Source organism: Halichoerus grypus, chromosome 8 (assembly GCF_964656455.1).
Source record: "Halichoerus grypus chromosome 8, mHalGry1.hap1.1, whole genome shotgun sequence".
Classification (NCBI taxonomy): Eukaryota; Metazoa; Chordata; class Mammalia; order Carnivora; family Phocidae; genus Halichoerus; species Halichoerus grypus.
In genome coordinates, this window is record NC_135719.1 from 54,352,706 (window position 1) to 54,375,368 (window position 22,663).

Consider the following 22,663-nt stretch of genomic DNA (forward strand, 5'->3'; position numbering starts at 1 on the left):
TTCCATCTCCTCGTTACTAAAGAGACTAAATTAGAACAGCAGATAGCAGGAGAAAAAAAGTCTCTGACGTTGGAGGACATAAACTTAAAATCAAGAAGCACAAAACAGGGGCACCTGGGTGGCTCAGTCAGTTAAGCACCTGCCTTGGGCTCAGGTCATGATCCCAGGGTTGGGCTTCCTGCTCAGTGGGGAGCCTGCTTCTCCCTCTGCCCCTCCCCCCTGCTCTCTCTCTCTCTCAAATAAATAAATAAAATAAATAAAATCTTAAAAGGAAGGAAGGGAGAGAGGAAGGGAGGGAGGAAGGGAGGGGGAAAGAAAGACAAAACAAACAAGAAAGAACTGCACAGGTACAGTGATACTGGGCCATGATACCTAGTGGCAAAAAGTCATTCCATTCATCATCCCCAAGGACCTCCGCTCAGTACAACGCTGCGTGATAATCGGTATTTATAGTGACGACCTTGAGTCTGCAGGCACAAGCTGCTTGCCATGCAGAAGGCAGTGAAGCATGCAGTTTACTACAGAAAAAATTACCTTCAAGTTAAAAAAACGTTTTGGTTCCTTAAAAAGGCAAGCTTCATGCACTTGTTATTTTTTTAGTTTTTAAAATACATATATTTATTTATACATGCCTTCCTTGTTTGAGCAAAGACTAAAGATGACTTACAAGAATACACAAAATCCAGTAAGATAGTATAATTGACAGGAAAGAGAAAGAAGAAAGAAAACCAGGGTGTGGACATGAAGTGGATCCAAGGAGATTCAGTTATCTGCAAAGCTCACTTCTGTGAAATACCTCACTCCTTGATAGATCATGGAACATCATAACTAGTATTACTCATTACTGAATCATTTTTAAATCTGGAGGAAGGCCAGAGTTTATATTCTGAATCTAACAGTCAAATTGAAACTAGAAAAGAAAAAGAAAATATTGGCTTAAATCAGAGAAAACATAATAACAAAATGCATTTAACGAGCTGTTAATTTTTTTTCCCCCTGCGGGGCTTGAACTCAGAACCCTGAGCTCAAGACCCTGAGATCAAGACCTGAGCCAAAATCAAGAGCCGGACACTTAACCAACTGAGCCACTCAGGTGCCCCATAAAACTTTTTTTAAAGTTTTATTAATTTAAGTAATCTCTACACTCAACATGGAGCTCTAACTCATGACTGTGAGATCAAGAGTAGAAAGCTCTTCCAACTGAGGCAGCCAGGCGTCCCACAAAACTTTTTTAATATTAATCAGAAGTAGCATCACATTATGTTACCCAACTGTTGAAATTCTCTTCACTATCCTTTGTACAATCAATATTAACATATTAGGAAAAGAACAAAGATGTTTAAACTTGAGTTAAACTCTCTATACAAATGTAATTTTTTAATATAAATGTGATTTAGTTCCCATAAAAAAAGCAAGAATTTTTCCAGGACCCCTGGCTTGGAGAGGCTCCCAGGGTTTTAATAAATGGGTTCCTATTCATATTGGGCCCGCATCAGGGAAAATTCCTTCTGAAATTTGTAGTAGGACATTCCTACTATGGAGTTACTGCTTATAGGGTAAGAGTTGGGGGCTTCAGAGTCAAGCAAATATATAGATTCTATGCAGAAAAACTGAGTGATAGCTTGGGCAAGTTACTTCAAACTCGGTTAGTTTCTTTGTTTCTTCTCTTTTTTTTTTTTTTTTGCAGTTTTATAACTTTATTTGGAATCAGCAGTTCGTTCTCATCCACATTAACTGTCTGTAGATTTTTTTTTTTTTTTTTTGTAGATTTTTGAAAGTGGTGACAGGTACACAGGTAACCTGAGTTTGTCTGGTGAATCTTCACTGTCATTGCATTTTCTGGACAACCGCATACCAATATGGGATGAGACATGCCTTATTCTTTTGGCCCTGAGAGCTTTGTTGCATCTGGTATCAATGCACACATCAGAAGTTCCCATTTCCCTCATGGCAAATTTCTGGGTCTCTTTGAATACCCAAGGGGCACACCTCTTGACACTCACTGCATGGATGCACTTGTGAACAGTGATGGTGTATTCTCCGGTCACCTTGTTGGTGGCAGAATGGCTCTTCATCTTGCCACTCTTCTTTATGGGAGTTGCAAAGCTCAGCTTAGTTTCTTAATTGCAAATGAAGTTAATACGGTTGTATGGAAGATTAGATAAGATATTATATGGTAAGCACTTAGCTCAGAGCTGATACCTACTGAACCTAATAAATACCTGTTATGGTAGAAATAGTGATTGCCCAGGACATCCCACATCGATGTGATATAAGCATCTTTTTCACTAGTGCTTTGGTAAAGATTCCCGGCCTAATTTTCCCATTAACAAATTTTTCTTTAATTATATTGTTGTGAATGCATTCTGATGTTCTCTTAACGGTACTGACATGGAAACTAGTTTCATTGACTTATTTTATCTTCTTACTGATTGTTTTCCAAAATGTATAAGCAGTGGCTGTTTTCACTGCTAGATTCATACGGAATTGTGCTTTGTCTCCATTTGGATTTTTTCCTTTGTTCCTTTTCATTCAAGCCCAGATAAAACTGCATTTTTTAATCATGCCCACATATGTGTAGAGTCTCATCTGACTAGCTCCATCATGTGTCTATAATGAGTTTTACAATTTTAAAAGTTGTTTTCATTTCATTGCTACTATGAGCTCAAATAACGAAGAATATAGGGTAAAATAACGATATTGATGAGTCCTCTCAAAAATAGGTGTAAATAAAAAAATCGGGAAAGCTTTATAAAGCGAGAATTTTGGGGGGGGGGGCTGCAATTTGGCCAAAAGTCTAGGGTGACCATAATTGATCATTCAAATTATCAGGCCATTTTGGGAATGCAAGAGGGGTTCTATTAATAATTTCACTGAGATAAAGGCATAAACCAGGACTCTCCCACGTAAACCACAGCATAAAACTGACAATTTATCTTCCTAAGATGGGGAAGGAGCAGGGCAGGGCTTGAAGGGATTTTTTGTGAAATGATAGGCTCTATCACACGCTTATACTCTATATTCTATGTTCAAAGTGTGAATTATGGGTTCTGCTTTGAGAATCCAAGTTCTGCCCTTACAGTATCGGACTCAGTTCTAATCCCTATACCCCAAGAAAAACACAAAGACAAAGATCCAGGAAGGTATAACTAATGTAATGAAGAGCTGTGGGTCTTAATAATGTTTTGGCAATTAACGGCATCTCTGAGAATTTGATGAAAGCTATTAACTCTCCCTGTAGGAAAGGGCACACACAGAAGCCCCCACGACTTTGGCATATAATTCAGACGGCTGCAATCTGTCTGATCCTACCCAGGGACCTAGGTCTGAATCCCTGACCTAGAACACATGGCAGGTGGCAGGAGAAAGGAACCAATATTTGTTGGCCATCTTTACAGGTATTTCATTTCATACGCACATCAGTGTATTTTACAGATAAAGGAACTGAAGCACAGAAAAATTACAACCTCACAGCTAGTTAAGTGAAAAAGCCAGACTTCAAATTCACCTTTATGTGCCACTAAATCTTATAATCTAAGTACTGCTTAGACACGCAATTTTTTTTTTTTAAGTTGGTTCCATGCCCAGCATGGAGCCCAACGCAGGGCTTGAACTCATGACCCTGAGATCAAGACCCGAGCTGAGATCAAGACTCGGATGGTTAACTGACTGTGTTACCCAGGCACTCCACCATACAAATTAATATATATATATATTTATATTTCAATCTGGAAAAGAATCATATTACAAAATCATGAAAAATGAACACAAGCATAGATCTTCATCAGAGTTCCACCTATTGGAATTACCTCTTAAAACTAGAAAGAGATTATTAGGGCAGTTAGGGATGCCTGGGTGGTTAAGCATTGGACTCTTGATCTCAGGTCAGGTGTTGATCTCAGGGTTGTGAGTTCAAGCTCTGTGTTGGGCTCCATGCTGGGTGTGGAGCCTACTTAAAAACAAAAAAAGCATTTAAAAAAAAAACCTCAAATGTTAATAAAAACAACATTTAGTGTCAAGATAGTTTTAGATCAATCCAAGATTGATAAATTGTTGTTGGATTATTGAAAGATTTCTCAGTGGGGGTGCCTGGGTGGCTCAGTTGGTTAAGCGACTGCCTTCGGCTCAGGTCATGATCCTGGAGTCCTGGGATCGGGTCCCGCATTGGGCTCCCTGCTCAGCAGGGAGACTGCTTCTCCCTCTGACCCTCCCCCCTCTCATGCTCTCTCTATCTCATTCTCTCTCTCAAATAAATAAATAAAATCTTTAAAAAAAAAAAAAAAGAAAGATTTATCAGTGTCTCATTGTATCCCTGGTTTACCAGGGAAAACCACCAAATCTTTGCCTGTCTCCCTTTAAGCCCATGTCAATCCAACTACTAATCAGGGTTGACTGTGGATGGGATGGTGGCTTAGGTAACATGTCATTTCCAACATAAGCAGTGCTTCTTATATAACTGGTAAGCTCCAATATTCCTTTTGGTAACCTCTGTTCATTAGTTCCTAAGATACCTGATCATATTCGGGCATGCCCCTGAAACGTGGAATCAGTTTCCCTGGGAATTTGGTGGGTCCTGTCTGTTTGTACCTCCCCAGTGCCTAGTAGAGTGAGTGCTCGACAGATGTCTCCCGTTTCCTGTCCCAGTTCATGCTGCAGACTGCTGCCAGATGAATTCTATAACCTAAACTGTAGCTCCCAGTACAGCAATTCCTTGCACAAAACCCCTGTCACTTCTCATTATATTTGTACCTTTCCTATAGTTATTTATTGTTTTTTAAAATTATCTTCTGGGGCGCCTGGGCAGCTCAATTGGCTAAGCATCTGCCTTCAGGTCGGGTCATGGTCTCAGGGTCCTGGGATCGAGTCCCGTGTCGGGCTCTATGCTCAGTGGCGAGCCTGCTTCCCCATCTCTCTCGCTTTCGTGCTCTCTCAAATAAATAAATAAAATCTTAAAAAAAAAAAAATCTTCTGTCTTGCTCCTTCTAAAATTGTAAGCTTGGTGAGGCAAGAAACCATTGTACTCACAGCTGCTGTGCTGACCTATAGTAAGCATTCCATTATATCTATTGCCTGACTGTGTGGATGATTACTAAAAGAATTTAGTCAACATGATTGTGTCTTTCAATTTTTAAAATGGAGGTACAATTTACATACCCTTCTAAAATGTATAATTCAGTGGCTTTCAGTATATTCACAAAGTTGTACAACCATCAACACTATCTAATTCCAGAATATTTTCATCACCCCAATAAGAAAATGCATACTCATTAGTAATTACTCCCATCCTCCTCTCCTCCCAGGCCCTGGCAATCACTAATTTACTTTCCCCTATAGATTTCCCTATTCTTTACTCTTATGTAAATGGAATCATATAATATATGTGGTCTTTGTGCCTGGCTTCTTTCATTTAACATAATGTGTCCAAGGTCTGTCCATGTTGTGGTCCATGTGAGCACTTCTTTCCTTTTTAAAGGCTGAATAGTATTCCATTGTATAGATATACCACATTTTGTTTACCCGTTCCAAGCAAGATGATTTTTAACATGCATACCAACTCTAGGATCCTACATCAAGTGAAGGTCTACCACCAAAGTTCATAAAGTAAATCACAATAAATCATTATGCTTCATACTTTCTCTAGGCCGGAAGTTTTCAACTCTTACCTACCACAGATCCTGGGAGGACAGTCCTGTTGTAACCCACCAAGGTTACCTTCTGAACTCTTAAAACAATAAAACCAGACTCTCTACCTTATTTCAGGATTCTTCCCCCACCTCCAATCTCCTCACTGCCCACCTGATGTCTTAAAACTCCACATTCTGGAATAACTCACCTTTGCAGTTACGGTTGTACTGCTAATTATTCGAAACAGATAGGGTTGACTAAGGTTGGATGGTGCTTCTCCCCCCCCCCCCCCGCCCCTTATCTTTCCTCTGTCCCTCTGCTCACTGCACTGCAACTTCTCCACCATTCAAAAGTCCAAAAGAGAGACAGAGGAAAAAAAAAAAAAAGCCTTCCTTTGTTTTCTAAGGAAGTTCAGGTAAAAGGAGGGGTAGGGGAAATGATATTTTTGACTTTCCTCACAATCCAGACGTTGGAAAGAAAAAGGATTTCCTTTGGGCGGCTGCCACGACTCTGATCTTTTATGCTGATAAAATATTTCCTTCTTAAAAAAAAAAAAAGTTATGGGAAAACCAAACCACTTCAGTTTGGAAGCCACACCTACTGTAATTTTCGCGTTAAAAAAAAAGGAGAGAGAGGGAGAGAGAGGCTTACCTCTCTTTCACGGAGGGTTTTGCTCCTAACTGCTGAGGTCTTGCACCCGGGAGCGAGCCGGGTCAGCAGCGCTCTTTGGAAGCTAGCGTGGAGGACTACAGGATCCAGAGGTCTTTGGAAACTCCAGCAGCCCCAAGCTTGTTGGCTACCACGGTTTCCCTGAGGAGTGACGCTGTGAAAACAAACCCTGATTGGTCAGGCCTGAGCTGAATTCTCCATTTATGGACAGATTGCCCAGCCCGAGCCGAGGCTCTGCCGGAGGAGTACAGAGTAAGTGGCCGAAGAAAGAAGGAGCGAGCTTGGGCAGCTAGGCAGACGCGCCGAGAGCATCGGACTCACCTAGGCGGGCGGCGAGCGCCTGGTCCGAGTGGACCCCTGCCTTCGGCAGCATGTGCCCCGCCTGCTAAGTCGCCTCCTTCTCGCCCTCACCTAGCGCCGCCGATCCCGCCTGGATGGAGTCCCTCCAGGGTTCCCATTGGCTCCTGTGAGTGCTTGGGTGTCGAGAGCCTGTTTTGGGCGAAGGGGACCAACTTTTGAAGTTCGCCCAGGAGCCTGCGTTCCAGCCCCAGCTCCCCGGCAGCCGGACCCGGCAGAGGCGCGACCGCGGCGCGAGTCACCATGGTGAGTTGGCCGCGCGGCGTCCCGGGACGCCTGAGCCTGGGATGGGGCAGGAAGCGCCGGCGCGGGGCACCCACCTTGGGCGCGCAGCCGAGGCCAGGGGTGGAGAAGGTGGACGCGGGAGTCGGCACGTCGCGAGCTCTGATTGCCCGCCGCTTTCCGTAAACCCTGGCTGGGGGAGATGGAGTGAGGGGCCAAGGAAAACTTTCTTTCAAGTCGCTGTGGGCGCCGCGAAACTTTTTGTGGCCGGGTTGCTATGGCTGCCAGCTGTCGGAAGCCAGCGTGTGGGCAGCTCTGCGCTCGGGGGCGCGGCCCTCGGAGGGGACCCCTCTCTTCCTGCCGGGACGGTGGGGCAGCGCCGGTGCCCCTGCGGTCCGGCCCGCCGCGGCGGAGATCGCGGCTCCGCGGCGCGGCAGCCGGCTCGCCGCGCCCCCTCCCCTGCGCGCCCCGCGCTTCCCTCCCCGCCGGCGGGCACGGGCGCCGGCTGCCTGCCCGCCTCCCCGCCCCCCTGCGCCGCCCGCAGCTGTCCCGCCTGGCAGCCGCACGCCGGCGGGGGCGGAGCGGGCCGCACAAAGGCCGGCGGGGGCGCCAGGTAGGGCGAGCACCTGGCGCTGGGCGGGCGGCTGAGAGCGAAAGTGGCGGGGCGCCGCCGGCAGCCTCGCCGGCCGGGACTTCGCTGGGCGCGGGCCCGTTGGGTCTTTGCGCCGGAGAGGCCGAGTAAACACCCCCACCCCTCGCCCCCCACCGCTTCCCCGAGGGCGAGGTGACTGGCGCTTTTCGGGTGTACAGCGAACGGGTCGCACGGGAGGAAGTCGAGTGTTTTGTTCTTTTTCCTTTGGCACTTTGGGAATATATGGAAGTGGCTGACTTTTTCTCTGACTCGGTTCTGACTTTTCCTCTACCCGCCCCCAATAGCCATTCCGCCCCCCATTAACCTGAACCGCATCCCCCGGGTCTTGGGGTGGTGTGCGTTTCTGCCCGAAGTACAAAAGCAAGGACTCGATTTTGAAGAGATTGATAGTCCATCCGAGAAAGAAAGAAAAAAAAAAGTTCTACTACAAGGCTTCATATTTTCCACACTTGCTTCTTTTCAAAGAACCCTGCTTGGGTGGATGACCTGATCCTCTTCTGGTTTGTTTTGTTCCGTTTTAATGACCGTGAATGTGGAGTTAAGTCAAAACGATAACTAGTACAGCACCAATTTAAAAATCTATCCCGCATGACCAGCCTGAGAAATGTAGCAAAGGCCCATCCGAACGTACATACAAAACTCGAAAGCAGCTCTAGACCCAATGCTGTGTTTATTCAAAAGAATGCTTAAAAACAAAACAGTCTTTAAAAGGGCATCTTTGACAGAAGCTTTTGCTTTTTACATAGTCCAAAATTGTGTCACCTCTGCGCCTCCCTAAGAGGACACTTTATCTGTAAATAAATTTCCTCTTTAAGTTTCAGGTTTTAAGAAGTCAGTCTAACCTACGTTATTTTTGGAACCCCTGCAAGAGAACCATTTACTTACACTGAGTGTGTGGTTGGGTGGAGGAGCTACCTAATTGGGCCACTACCTAATTGGCCACTTGAATTTGAGCAATGTGATAGTCCTAGTACTTTGGAATTGCTATAATTATTTTCCGTGGTTCAATATTTCTAAAAAAAAAAAAAAAAAATCAATGTGTTTATGTCAAGAGCTTAAAGAAACTTAACTGAATTCAAATACTCAAGTGCTACCTTGAGAAAATTAACTTTCCCTTGGTTAATTCGTTTTTCTTGCTGGAGGCCTACCAAGTAGCTACGGTGCCTTTTCTGGAGACCTCGGAATCTCCACACTCAGTTCTGCCGCGTTGCTTTTGAAGAAGATGGTTGATCAAATGGGTGCAGAGGATGCATGTCCTAAGGAAGAGAATTGTTTCCAGAGCTGTGTCGTGTGTCTGTGGGAGGACAGGGTGTGACCTACCTGTTGATGGGTTTCCTGCCAGCAGCAAAGGTGGCCCCGATGTGGGCATCCAGGAGAGACTCTCAGGGCATCAGAAAAAAGTTGAAACACCTGCTGTCCTGAAATCGGAGATGTGCCATGGCTCAATCGACTAGGTGTAGAGTAACCTGCAAAAATGAAATGAATCATTTCTTCACTGGCTTGAGAAATTGTTCATTAGCTCTGTGAGGTCTGAGAACAGAGCATCACCCGTCTTAAATAGTCAGAAACCTCAGTTATAATGTTACTGTTTTTATAAGACGCTTTCAAGCCAGATGAGACTTGATTTTGTGTTTCACATCTGTCTGGGTCTGCCCAGCTGCATCCTTCAGCTGCTTAGAACAGGAAGAGAAGGGGCATTGCCTTCAGTGGGTGTGGCTGAGGGTTAGCATGGAGAATATAATTCCTCGGGCCCTTGACTGGGCTGTAGGGAGAGCACCTGTTTTGTTGTTTGCGTGCTTATGTGTGTGATCTTTTAGGAAGTCTGGTAGCACATGAGGAAGCCTCTCCAGCCATCCCCACGGCCACCAAGACTCATTCATTTGTGACTCATAAGGAATATTGTCATTTTCTGATTCATGAGCACAGTATCCAGTTTACAGTTCACCTTCTAGCTTTTTCCTGAAAGTTCGCTCTGGAACACTTTTCTCCATCTTTGGGGAAGTAACACCACCACCAGGTGATATTAATATGTACCTTTTTCCGTAGGAGACTTGAAGAACTGAAAAAGAAAAAAATCTCTGCATGTCTTTATAATTTAGTGTACCTTGGTTAGGAGGGTACAACAGTCTCCTTTGTCTTTAATTAAGGATCATACCCTACTAAGATTTCCTTTGTCACATCTGGCCTTATCATTTACAAAGGACATTCTGCTTTGTGGCTGTGACAGTTTGGGCAGTCTAATGGGCTGGAGCCCATGTCTGTGGCTCTGCGATCTACTTTGAATACAGAAATTATTATTCATAGGGCTCCTCTGAACTTAAATATACTAAAATATTTAAGTAAATCTGAATTGGCCATCCCCTCAGACTGTGGTCAGTATACATCCCTTTTTCCTCACTTACACATATTACTTAGGAGTAAATTGCAGATGTTATTCATAAAAAATACACAGGAATAGACTTAGGAACTTAGGCATCAGTCAGATAGCTGACTACAAGGTAGGTAGGTTCCTTTGGGTGAAGGCAGGGCATGTATTTAGAAAGCCTGGAATCCATTTCAAATATGTTTTCTGGGATGGTAACCTAGTCCATTCCCCCGATCAGTTTATCAGATTTGCTAATAGTTTCCTGGCCAAAACGACATAATACAAAACCCAAACAAAACAAAAAATTGGGTTGAAGTACAGAAAAGTTTTTTGTTTTTTTTTAAGATTTTATTTTATTTATTATTATTTTTTAAAGATTTTATGTATTTATTTGACATAGAGAGACACAGCGTGAGAAGGAACACAAGCAGGGGGAGTGGGAGAGGGAGAAGCAGGCTTCCCGCCAAGCAGGGAGTCCGATGCGGGGCTCGATCCCAGGACCCTGGGATTATGACCTGAGCCAAAGGCAGACTCTTAACGACTGACCCACCCAGGCACCCCTAAGATTTTATTTTTAAGTAATCTCTACACCCAGCATAGGGCTCGAATTTATAATCCTGAGATCAAGAGTCGCTGTCTTGATCAGAGCCAGCCAGGGACCACCAGGAAAGTTTTGATGGACGCAGTGGGTTAGAGAAAGATCTGGAGTTCACGACACCATCTAGGGACCAGTGTGAGTTGGCCAGCCTCATGGGAAAAGTTTGGTGGGTGCAGGGCACAAAAGGAAAGCCAGTGGATAGGGACAAGGAGTGGAGGAAGGAGACAGTTGCCCAAGGTGAAGGCCGCCTCCCCCACACTCTTGCTGGGTATTTCAGCTTTATCAGTGGTTGCAAACTCAAATATCTACAGGATACAATTTTTGATGGGGTGAGGCTGGCCCCTAGAGAGTAAATATGCCCCTCTAAAAAGGCACCCTTACTTGACCTTAGGCCATGGTTAGTTGTATCCACTGTATTACCATGGTCACACCGACCATATTATATATTTCTTTTTTTTTTTTTTAAGATTTTATTTATTTATTTGACAGACAGACATAGCGAGAGAGGGAACACAAGCAGGGGGAGTGGGAGAGGGAGAAGCAGGCTTCCCGCCGAGTAGGGAGCCCGATGTGCTGCTCTCGATCCCAGGACCCTGGGATCATGACCTGAGCCGAAGGCAGACGCTTAACGACTGAGCCACCCAGGTGCCCCCATATTACATATTTCAAGAGAAGCTAGAAATCCAAATTGTTAATGCCAGACCTGCTGATTTTTAAAGTGTTCTGGTCATTGCTGAGAGACCGAACACCTGCAAGTCAGCTGTTTGCGGCCCCTCTGTTGTAAATCTCAGAGTGGTATCCCTGAGAGCCACTTCCATTCACTCACCAGCAGGAATGTCTAAGCTTTAGCTATATACCAGTAATGGTGTTTTATTGATACATCCACACCTTCCCACGGGGTTTCCCTTAAGAGAGGGAGTTGCCTGGTATTTTCAGCACATGGAACCTCCAAGCTATCAACAGGGAAAATCTGCATCCAGATTCAGAGCTATCTAAAACACCAGTGTAGGTATGTAAGTTGTGTGAGTGGTGAGGCTGTAAATTGAATTTCTCTTTCTTAACCCATCACCCCCCTCTTTGGGTGAGAATGCCCCCCTCTACTGCATGCTGGACCTCTGTTATTACCCCTTTCCCAGTTGAATCTCATGAATTTGAGGTCTGTCTCAGGGGTTCTTATTGGGGCTAGATAATGAGCATTTTGGTAAATATGACTTGGAATCTGACTTTTTGCTCCTGTACTCAGTGTTAATGTCATGAGCTCATGTGAGACTAAATAAAAGAGAGAACATGCAGTACTTTGCATCTCCTAATGAGAAGGGATTGGGCCTCATTACTTGGTAAGAACTTGTGAAAGCTTTCTTCATCAGTTTCAAAAAGCAGAAATTTTGAACCCTGTATACAAATGCAAAGTTTTATGAGCTTCATATGGAATATGTAGAAATTATGTACAGTCATGATTTTCAAGTATGAGTCATCTATTATTTTTTTTTTACAAAGATGCAGCAATTATGTTTTCATCAGTATGTGATTAAAGTGGTGAGTTTTTAATTTTTTTTTTTTTTTTTTTACCTTGCTGGGACTTAATATTTACAGAGCAATAAGGGGTTAAAGGTTAAATGCCAAAGGTATTAAAAATAAACATCTTGGCCTTGCAAGCACATTCTGTAATAATGGTAAACAACTTGTGTTTTGAATTTCAACCTCACAATTTATTTTGGCAGAGACCAAAGGTTTTGGGGGCATCCTAGCAAAGTATTTTTTTTTTTTTTTACCTGTCTTTATGATAGCCACACTTGAGAGAAGCAGAACTAATCAAGAGTGCTCCCTAGAATAGAAGTATTGGTTTTGACAAGCCTTGGAACCTGCAACAGTACCTCCCAGTGAAGTCAGCCCCCACTTCGGAGTTGTCACCAGGGAACAATGTCATTAATGTATGTACAGAGCACTTCTGAATGGCCGTTTAAGAAAATCTATTTTTCTTACTCCCTTTATGACCTAAAATGTTAGTGTTCAGCCTGATCACCTGTATTACTCACCAGATTTCATACCAAGGCCCTCTCAGCTGTTTCTGGAAGTTGCATTCTGCCTCAAAGGAGAAAAAAATGGGCCTGACTGAAGACGTGAAATATCATATAGAACAGGCTTTGGAGGACAAAGAGGAGGTGGCTCTTTGCAGGAATAAATAGAAGAACTGCCCTGAAGGGGGCCACATGTCTCTCCCATGTTTTGAGTTCTGATATGTTTGGTAAAAGTTCATTCATGGGACTTTATAATGATACACTACATGTAAAAAGTAGGACCGACTACATTGTAACCCAGGAGAGTGTTTAAGAATTCTGTCCTAGGGGCATCTGGTTGGCTCAGTAGGTGGACCATGAGACCCTTGATCTTGGGTTTGTGAGTTTGAGCCCCACGTTGGGTGTGGAAATTACTTAAAAAAATAAAATCTTGGGCGCCTGGGTGGCTCAGTTGGTTAAGCGACTGCCTTCGGCTCAGGTCATGATCCTGGAGTCCCAGGATCGAGTCCCGCATCGGGCTCCCTGCTCAGCGGGGAGTCTGCTTCTCCCTCTGACCCTCCCCCTCTCATGCTCTCTCTCTATCTCATTCTCTCTCTCAAATAAATAAAATCTTTAAAAAAAAAAAAAAAAATCTTAAAAAAAGAATTCTATCCTAAATCCTTTTGCTGGATTTCAGAGAGGTTTAGGTTAAATGAGTTCTGAAACCTTAGAGAGAGGATTTGGCTGAGCCAGTGCCAGGATCCAGGTTTTCTGATCCCAATCTAAGAAGGCTTTTCCCTCCAAACCGTAGTGGTGGATTAGGGTCTATTTCCTTAGGGTCTAGACATGACCATTTATTTCTTTCCTTCAAAAAAGCCTGCTTGGAGATGGAAGGTCATTTATTTTTGATTCATTACTGTATCAACTTTAAAAGATTCTAAGAAATAAACTTAGAAGAATTCACCCATGATACTGCTACCCTAACAGTAATTATTTTCATGTCTTTGGGTTTCCTTTCAGCCTATCCAAATGCACATCATTTTTCTGTAGTTGTAATTGTGGGGCAAATGTACAATTTGGGCTCGGTATTTTCCCACCTATTTTATAAATCCTTTTCCTTGGTAAGCATGTTCATCATATTTAGGTGGTAGTATGATAATTTCCGTGTAGCCTGATTATCCAACCTGTCATAACTGTGTAGAGACTTTGCCTCCAGAGCTATGTCCTGGGGAGACCCTCTCTGAACCCCCTGGGACCGCTCAGCCTGCTGTTGGTCCTGAGACATGTAGCCCCCTCTCTGGGGCAGAGTCGGAAGCAGGACACGCAGGCTTGGGCAACACTCCACATCCACACTCCCAAGTCCTGGCTCACAGGTGGGTGCTATTGGTGTTCTCCATAGATTATGGTGTTGGCACTCAAATGTGTGATACCAGCGGGTGCTCAGGCCTCTGGCCAACTTAACAAGTATGAGTGGTCTTATCAGAGAACGCAAGTAGTTGGAGAGCTTTGAACCCCAAAGTGGAAAAGACAACAGTAGTTGCAAAAGAGGTTATACCATACGTGCTTAATATGTAGGAATCCTTACCAAACATGGTGGCAGCCACTGGGAAATCTCAGATGAATTAAGCACCGCCTTGTTTGTGAGGAGCTCACAGTCTAATGGAGGAATGATAACAAAGAGCTTTCATTTTGTGATGAATTCATTTCGCCCTTGCATCGATGATGGTTTTTCTTGCCATTTTATAGCTAAGAAACCGAAGTGCAGCAAGGGAAAGAGAACTGTTCAGGGACCTACAGCTTGTATGTAATGAACCAGGTCTGTTAATTGTATGCTCTTTCACAAGCAATTGCGTAAATTAGTTCTAATTTGAAATTTCTGAATCCAGGTATCTGTATCATGCTTAATCATTTCACATACTTATGAGGGAAGGCAAGGTTGATTAAAAAATAATCTATCTTAGTTAATTTTACTCAGTAGTACCAAAGTGGGATAATTTAGACCCAAGAACATTGCCTATTATGAGCAGTAAGGGTCTGGGCTTTAATTTCCTTGTCTTGGGACTTTGCATATCACAAAGTTTGGGTACTGGATGATATCACACAGGGAATAAGTGGAAAAGTAAAAGTCCTGCTAGAAAGCTCTCTGACCTCAATTAGATTAAAAGGTAGAAAATAAAGAAAACAAGATAACCACAAAAAATCTAGCCTGTTAGTCCTTGTACATGACAGAAAACAAATAAAAATTAGGATACCATATCATTAGTCTCTTAGTGATTTAATTGGTATGACCAGCATTTGATGTTGACAGCAACTTAGCATAACATTTCTTGGCAATAGAATGATTTGGACAGTATCATTGTCTAATTGTAGGACTTTTCAGCACCAACAAAAGTTTGTTAGAAATGTAGAAGCATCTATTGAGCTATTTTAGAGTCTAAATAAAGATGACTTCCTCCGAGACTTGGGAACGCTCAAATGCAGAAATATGTCTACAAAATGATAGCAATTCAACTTTCCCCCATCAGATTGTCAGAGATTGCTAATATTTGGGGGTGTCCTGAGGTCCTCTGAAAATATGTTGTAAGCTATTGACCTGTCCCAAGAGTGTTTGTAATAGTAAAACCAAAAACAAACAAGAATAATCTAAATGTCCGTTAGTAGGGAGATGCCTAACTACATGCAACTTACTGATAATAGGTATCAATATGGATAGATCTCACAAAAATAGTGTTTGGTGAAGAGGCAAGTTGTAGAAAGATACATATAATAAAAGTCATTTAAGAAAAATTAAAACCCACAAAATTATATACATTGGGGATATATATTCATACATATATATGTGTATATATATATGTATGTATATATTCTTTTACAATACAAATCAATGGACTGGAAAGATCAAATTCAAGCTGCTAAAGAGGGAAGGAGAGGGCCTTCCTGGCCTGGCTCAGTTGGTAGAGAGTCTGGCTCTTGATCCTAGGGCTGTGAGTTCAAGCCTCAGCTTTGGTGTAGAGATTAATTAAAAAAAAAAAAAAAAAAAAAAGAAGGATGGAGAAAAGGGAGAAGAATGGGGTCAATTGACTAACTTTAACACTATTGGTAATGTTTCATTTGCTTTATATATTAGTGAATACAATAAAATAGTATCGTTAATTCTGACCATTGTGTGTATAGATATTTATGTTATTCTCCATATTTTTAACATCTTTTTCCAATTAAGAAAAGACACATAAACATACAATTCTTCATATAATTTTAGGAGGTTTATAAACCTCTGAAGCCCGTACGATTTCATTCCAAGAGTTGTAGCAAACATTGTGTTGAGATGAATATTAGGGAGTATGGTCAATTGTGGATCTATGTCAGATTACTTTAATGACAGTTGACATACAATCAAATCATTATTAAGTTCCGCTGAGTGTTACGTAAAGGGTCATTAGGGGTTGCATCCCAGGATGTTCAGTACATTAGTCACCTTTTCTTGCCCTGTTGTGTCAGCTGGCTTTTGGTACAATAAACCACCCCAAACTTGGTAGTTTAAGTAATAAACATTTATTATATTTCTCATGATTTGTGCATGGGCTGGACAGTTGTGGGCTGGACTGGCTCCTCAGATCCCTGTGGTCAGCTGATAGCCTGGCTAGGGATGGATGATCTAGGATGTCCTCACTCCCACATCAGATCACTGGCACAGTTTCAGTTGGGGCAGTGGAGATGACTTGGCCATGTATCCGTTGTCACAACTGACCAGTCCTGGCTTGTTTACATAGCAGTGGACACTGGGTTCCCAAGGACAGTGAAAGAGAAAGCAAGCCCCAGCACACACTTTTTTTTAAACCTCAGCTTGCATCGTGCTTGCTGTTGTCCCATTGGCCAAAGCAAGCCCCGTGGCCAAGCCCAGAGTCAATGTGGGAGAGGACCACCTGAGGACTCAGTGACAGTTCCCCACCCTCAACCTTTTCTTTCAGCTTGCCTTAACTGGGTGGATACGCAGAGGCAGGAATAGACTCAGTGGCAGCTTCTGTTTTTCCCTGGCTGACCCTCTCTGAACCTCTGTGTAAGGCCGAAGCCCCCATGGCTCCTGATAGATCCATTGCTGTTTTCCCAAAGCACGAGGAATTGGAACTGCGGTTCTTTTGCGTTATGGAGACTCAGTATGATCTTCAATTGCTATTTTTGTTGGAGAAAACAAGTAAAAGCAGAAGCTAACAACCAGAAGAAAAATAGTTTTCTATCTGTTAAAGGGAGCTTTGTGAAAATAACAAGTATTTTACAAGGAAGTCCGAACTGAGAGTGCAGTGAATCATGCCAAACCAGATGGGGCTGGACGGCTTGTTGGACAGAAGGGTAGAATACTGTTTGGAACAGGTGGGGACAGTAACTGCTCGCTGCCTAATTCTGCCTTCTCAGCCAGCACATGAGCTTTGCCGTGGACAAAGACTTGCTTCACACACACAAAAATACTTTTTTGTCTTGGTTGAAAGTCATGGCTTTTGGACTGTAAGATGGTGCCCCAAATAACCCCATGTCAAGTCCATATTCTGTGAGCCACAGACTGTGGTGTCTGTGGGCTCCCCAACAAGATGGGAATCGAGGATTAACTTAGCTTTGGACACGGTTCTCAAAAATCCATTAACCCATGGATCTTTCACTTTGACCTTCTCTCTTTCTCCCTCTCTTTTTAAATGGAAAAATTTAAACTACACAAATGGAGAGAAAACTCATCCCCCAACGTCAACAAACTTGACAACTCATGGCTGATCTTGTTTTCTTCATTTTGTTAATGGGGTGTATCACGTTGATTGACTTTTGGATGTTGAGCCATCCCTGAATCTGTGGAATAAATCCCACTTGATCTTGGTGTGTGATCATTTTACTGTATTGTTGAATTTGGTTTGCTAGGATTTTGTTGAGGATTTTTGCATCTATGTTCATCAGGGATATTGGCCTGTAATTTTCTTGTGGTGTTCTTGTCTGGTTTTGGTATCAGGGTAATTCTGGTATTGTAAAATGAGTTTGGAAGTGTTCCTTCCTCCTTCATTTTTGAGTTTGAGAGGGGCATTAATGCTTCTTTAAGTATTTGGTAGAATTTATCAGTGAAGCTATCTGGTCCTGGACTTTTCTTTGTTGGGCTGTTTTTTGATTACTGATTCAATCTCCTTACTAATAGTTTAGATTTTTCTATTTCTTCATGATTTGGTGTTGGTTAAGTTGTGTGTTTCTAGGAATATATCCATTTCTTCTAGGTTGTCTAATTTATTGGCATATAATTATTCCAATCCTGTTTTCTGTATTCTCACCTTCCCTTGGTTTATGTTGGAGCAAATTTTAGATATCATTTTATCCTATCTCTGTATTAGGTTGGCTTTTAAATAAGCAAAACTCAGCTCTTGGCACCAATTACTCTTTGGTAATTCCCTTTGACTTTTAACAGTAGGGGCTTTGTTTTATAGAATAATGTAGATATCTCCAGTCCTTGGGCAGTCTTCTTGATACTTGTCCCCATTTCATCTGCAGGAGTATGGAGCAATGATTTCTCAGCATACTTTGTCTTGGGTTGCAGGACAGGGGTGGCTCCCTACCCTACAGTCCTAGCTCTACTCAGGTACTATATGATTAGGTAGGATTGGTAGAACCAGTCCGTGGTTATTGGTCTCTTCATTCCTTCTTCCACATGCCTGCATCATGGTGATGACTCTACAAATACTTGTTTCTTTCAACTCTCCGAGGCCTTTAAATGTAGACTGTCAGGATAGGAAATATCCTGGAGATTTCTTGGGGGTTCCATGAAATTGTTCGCTTAAGTTTGTGTCCATGTTCATATGTGCATTTTTTCCTGGGAAGAAGAGTCATAAATCCCCAAAGTGGTCCATGGCCTCCTCAGAGGACCCTCTAAGGTCCAAAGAATTTAAATAGCCTGACCAAGGTCACCTGGCAAATTAATAGAAGACTCTAAGAAGACTTAGAGTTATAAGTCTCTTTCTCTTGAGCCACAATCCAGGGATCTTGGTCCTAAACCTGCTTTTACTTGAAAAGTTTGAAAAGCAAACATAATAAAGCATTAGAGAAAAGGGAGGTGGAAAGTGGTAAGTCAGATTTTTTGGTGAGCTTCCCATTGACCCTAAACCAATGTAAGTTACAGTGAGGTGATGCTCTCCCTCTGCCTGCCGCTCCCCCTGCTTGTGCACTCTCTCTGTCTCTGACAAATAAATAAATAAAATCTTTTTAAAAAATTAAAAAATAAAAATAAAGCATAAAAACAGAGTCACAGCATTGGTCTTATATTTTTAATGCTTTTAAATTCTCCAGTGATCACAAAGAGAAGTCTCTACCTCCAATATAGATTTCAAATGTAAATCAAGGGCATAAGGTTTCAACTTTATGTAAATCATTGAAAGCTCCTTATTTTCCTGGTAAGGATTTATTATTAATTATAAAATTAATATTAATTGAGGGTACATAATGAGAAGGAAATTGCTGGGTTCCAGTGACTGGATGGTTGAGCAGATTTCTGTGCTCTGTTTCTATTATCTAGGACTAGGGCTTGGGGTGTAGGGAAAAAAAAATTGGAGCTCGGATAGCCTCTTCCTTCTAGCTCTTTCTCTCCCCTGACTCAAGCCCCGACCACATCCTCTGTCTGTCTAGTGTCCTGTTCTTTCTTCATGAGGTTCTTGCCTTTCTAGATGCAAAAGGGTTGGAGAAGGCAGGAAACATAGTTTGCACTTGCCCAGAAGTGAGACACATAATTAAGGCCGCCACAAGAAGGGCAGCTTTCCCCTCCCACCTTGGTCGCAGCCTTCTTTCCTGTTCTCAGTGGAAGCCTGCTTAGCACCTCTCCAGGGACTGTGGAGCGCCAGCATGTCAAACATGACATGACTACAGAGACAATAGGCACTGTCATCTTTGTTTGGGGCGATGAAATCAGTCTTCAGTTTTTGCAGCAGTTGTATGTCAGCGTCAGGTGGCAAAGGTGTACTTTATGTACTCTAAATAATAAGATGTTGCGAATGAAAGAGTCCACCAGTTGCTGAGTCCTATGGATTCGACCTCTGCAGTGTTGCTTCAGTTTACCTTTTTGTTTCACCTGTTACCTGGATTGCCTGGCCAGGTCCAGCTCCTTGCTGTGTCCCTTGGATGTTCTCAGTTTGGCTGATGTTTAGCCACAATTAATTCCCCATCCCAATGGTCTAACGCTCCTTTTAGGCCAGTCCCAATTCCACCTTCTTGAGTCTCAGAGTTGGAAGTTATCTTCAAAATCCCATGGCTGTCTATCTCAAAGATTTCATGATTGTTTATGTGCCATTTATCTTCTCTTCCGGTCAGTTACTTTTCAAGTAGAGCCCTTATTCATCTTTGTATCCTACTACCTCATTTTGTGATTTGTCTTACTAGGTGTACAGTGCTTTTTTTTTTTTTTTTAAGAAAGTTTGAGATAAGCCTAAGTGCTATATGACTTTCTCAATACTTGCACTCTTTTTTTTTTTTTTTTTAAGATTTTATTTATTTATTTGTGAGAGAGAGGGAAAGAGCACGAGCTCGAGCAGGGGTAAAGGGAGAGGGAGAAGCAGGCTCCCCACTGAGCACAGAGCCCACGTGGGGCTTGATCCTAGGACTTGGAGATCATGACCTGAGCTGAAGTCATAGGCCTAACCAGGTGAGCCACCCAGGCGCCCCCAGTGCTATTTTTAAACGTACTGGGGAAAAATGCTTGCATTTCCTTTTGCTGTGTGTGAGTATAGTCTTTAAAACCGTCACCTTGGTCTTTATTTTGAGTAGAGAGAGGGCAGAACTGCCTATCTACTGTAGCGCTTGTTAAATCCACACCAATAAACTCCTGCTCTTGGTTACTCAGCTCATGGAGTGAAACAGGGAGGGGTGAGGCAGTGAAAGCACCCTGTGATTCAAATGTCACCGGAGCCTTTGATTTTAGTGGGAACGATGAAGTTGTCTGATGCCTGTATCACTCCTCACTTCGTTCAGCTTGCCTCTGGAGAGATGGAATGGTGAGGACAGAGGGAGGAGGATAAAGATGCTTAAAAGGGCACCTGAAAGCGGAGCCGTTCATTCACTGAAGGCAGGAGAATCAGTCTGCCCATCGTACCTGTCTTCACTCACCAGCCAACTATAAAACCAGGGCAAACACCCCCCCACCCCCACCCCCCAGCTGTTTCGGAATCTGGGAAGAAAGATAGTTCTCCCAGAAAATGGAATCTATTGTATCTGCTGCCAGTGACCTTCACAAGTGTGATGTTTCAGGAACAGGCAGAGACACAGATGGAAGAGGGGATTGAAGGAATTGAAATGGGATTTTGAAGCAGACAGTATGCTTTCTTTTTTAGTTGCTTGTGGTTTTGGAGGACAGGTTGAATTCAGATGTTTAAAATTCACAGGTAATCCAAATACTGGTAAATTCAAACTGTCCTCATGAAATCTTTGTGCTGGAACTCATCAACTAACAGAATGGGCAGACTTGGACTTTTTGAACTTTCTGGAGTATGTTTTCCACACTCGGCTCCAGGTGGATGGGGTGAGGTATTCTAAGCTCTCCAGAGAATTAAAAAAATGGCCTCCAAGGTAAGGCAGGAAGAAAGGGGAGAAGTCTGCATAACTGGTGGGGTCTGGAAAGATACGTAGGATCACCAGTTAGAACATTCTGAGTAAGATTTTTGAGTGGCTTAGAGACCAGGAGTAGCAGAGTCGAGACAGGCAAGGTCAGTTGGGGCCCTCCTACCAATGGGAGGTTTGGAGTGATATTAACTTATTAAATATTTGTTTATTGTCCTGTCCTAGTCCTACTGATGTAGGAAACATGTTAGTGTTCGAATCCGACTGCCAAGAAAGAATTCTTGAGATGTCTTTGGTGCAAAAAGGTGGTTTTATTAAAGCACGGGGACAAGACCCGTGGGCAGAAAGAGCTGCTCTGGGGTCGTGAGGATTGGCCCATTATGTACCTTCAAGTTGGGAGGGGTTAGGAATAGCGTTAAGTCTCTAAGGAATTTTGGAAGCAAGGTTTCCAGGACCTTGAGGGGCTAGTTATTGTTAGGAAAAGGTCTTTTATTACTGTCTAATAAAACCTTTAGTCACGAGACCCTTCAGATGTTTATCAGTGGGCCATATGCTTGGGGGATGATTGCCAACATGTATCTTGGGGGGTAGAGACAAAGGGAGTTTCCAAAGGAATTTTTACATGTTAAAGTAGATTTACAGGATCCAGGGGGTCAGGCTAAGATCGCCTTTTGCCCTTAGCAAAGCATTAACATCGAGGCAGCCGGAGTTCCTGGAAGAATGTCACTGCTTGTTTTAAGGACTTGTGAACGGGCTCTAAGTAGTAAGGAAATTAGTTTTTCTTTTGCCTTTGTTTCCCACATCATGACTAGGCTATAAACTCCTTAAGGGGACACCGTGTCACACTCATTTTTGTGTTTCCATCACCTGGCGAAATGCCTGGCACATGGTAGAATCAGCAGCTTTGCTGAATGGAACCACGCTGTTGTTCCCCACTAGACCGAAAATGCAGGGAGAGCTGAAAGCCGTCCAGGGCAACTTGGCCATGGCCTTGCAGCCTCCAATGAGTGAGTGATTGATGAGAGCTGGTGGATTAAAGTAGACAATTAACTAATTGTAAACTGGAAATGTTTTTCAAAGATAAAAATAGCCCCCCTCAGATAAAACCTTTTGAGTTTTAAGCTTCCTTTTGAGTTTTCTTTTAATAGAACAGGATATTAGCAACTTCAGCTCAGCTCCTGGAAGGCAGAGACGGCAGAGGGAAGCTGGTGGGCTGGAATGACTTCTGTATCTGACTCTCACTCTCTTTATTACAACCCTCCTTCAACTGGGACCCAAGGAGGTTACGGGTTTGCCCGAGGCCACCCAACCAGTCCCAACTTGCCTCTCTAAGGGGTAGTGCTGCTCTTTCCAAGCAGACATAGAAGCAAAATTCACCCAGGCTCTTTGAGGCGAAGTTCCCAACTCTAAAGGGAACCATTCCAAATCAGGTGTGACCTGTGACCTCACTTTTGGGCTTTTCTTCGCTGTTGCAGGGTGGTGGTTAGGCTGCTTTTGGTGGTATAAAAGATCACTACCAGAGAGGATAAGAAGGTTTTCCTTGTTCAGCTATGTGGACCATCAGAATGTAAAATTATTACCTGACCAAGTTTCTAACTGTTCAGGTTTAAAGA

The 22,663-nt window shown here is 43.0% G+C and overlaps 2 protein-coding genes across 2 annotated transcripts in view; one reads left to right on the forward strand and one right to left on the reverse strand.

Annotated features, from left to right (window-relative positions):
- FAM81A (family with sequence similarity 81 member A) overlaps positions 1 to 6,742 on the reverse strand; it is a 128,900-nt gene extending 122,158 nt beyond the window's left edge. The window contains exons 1-2 of the mRNA XM_036107063.2: positions 6,616 to 6,742; positions 6,277 to 6,448 (exon numbers count right to left, since the gene is read on the reverse strand). The gene's annotated coding sequence lies outside the window, so the exon portion shown is untranslated. The remainder of the gene's footprint in view (positions 1 to 6,276; positions 6,449 to 6,615) is intronic.
- A 17-nt stretch (positions 6,743 to 6,759) lies between these two features.
- Positions 6,760 to 22,663, forward strand: part of MYO1E (myosin IE) — a 190,874-nt gene continuing 174,970 nt past the window's right edge. Inside the window, exon 1 of the mRNA XM_036107041.2 lies at positions 6,760 to 6,897. Coding sequence (XP_035962934.1) covers positions 6,895 to 6,897 — 3 coding nt within the window. The 5' untranslated portion in view covers positions 6,760 to 6,894. The remainder of the gene's footprint in view (positions 6,898 to 22,663) is intronic.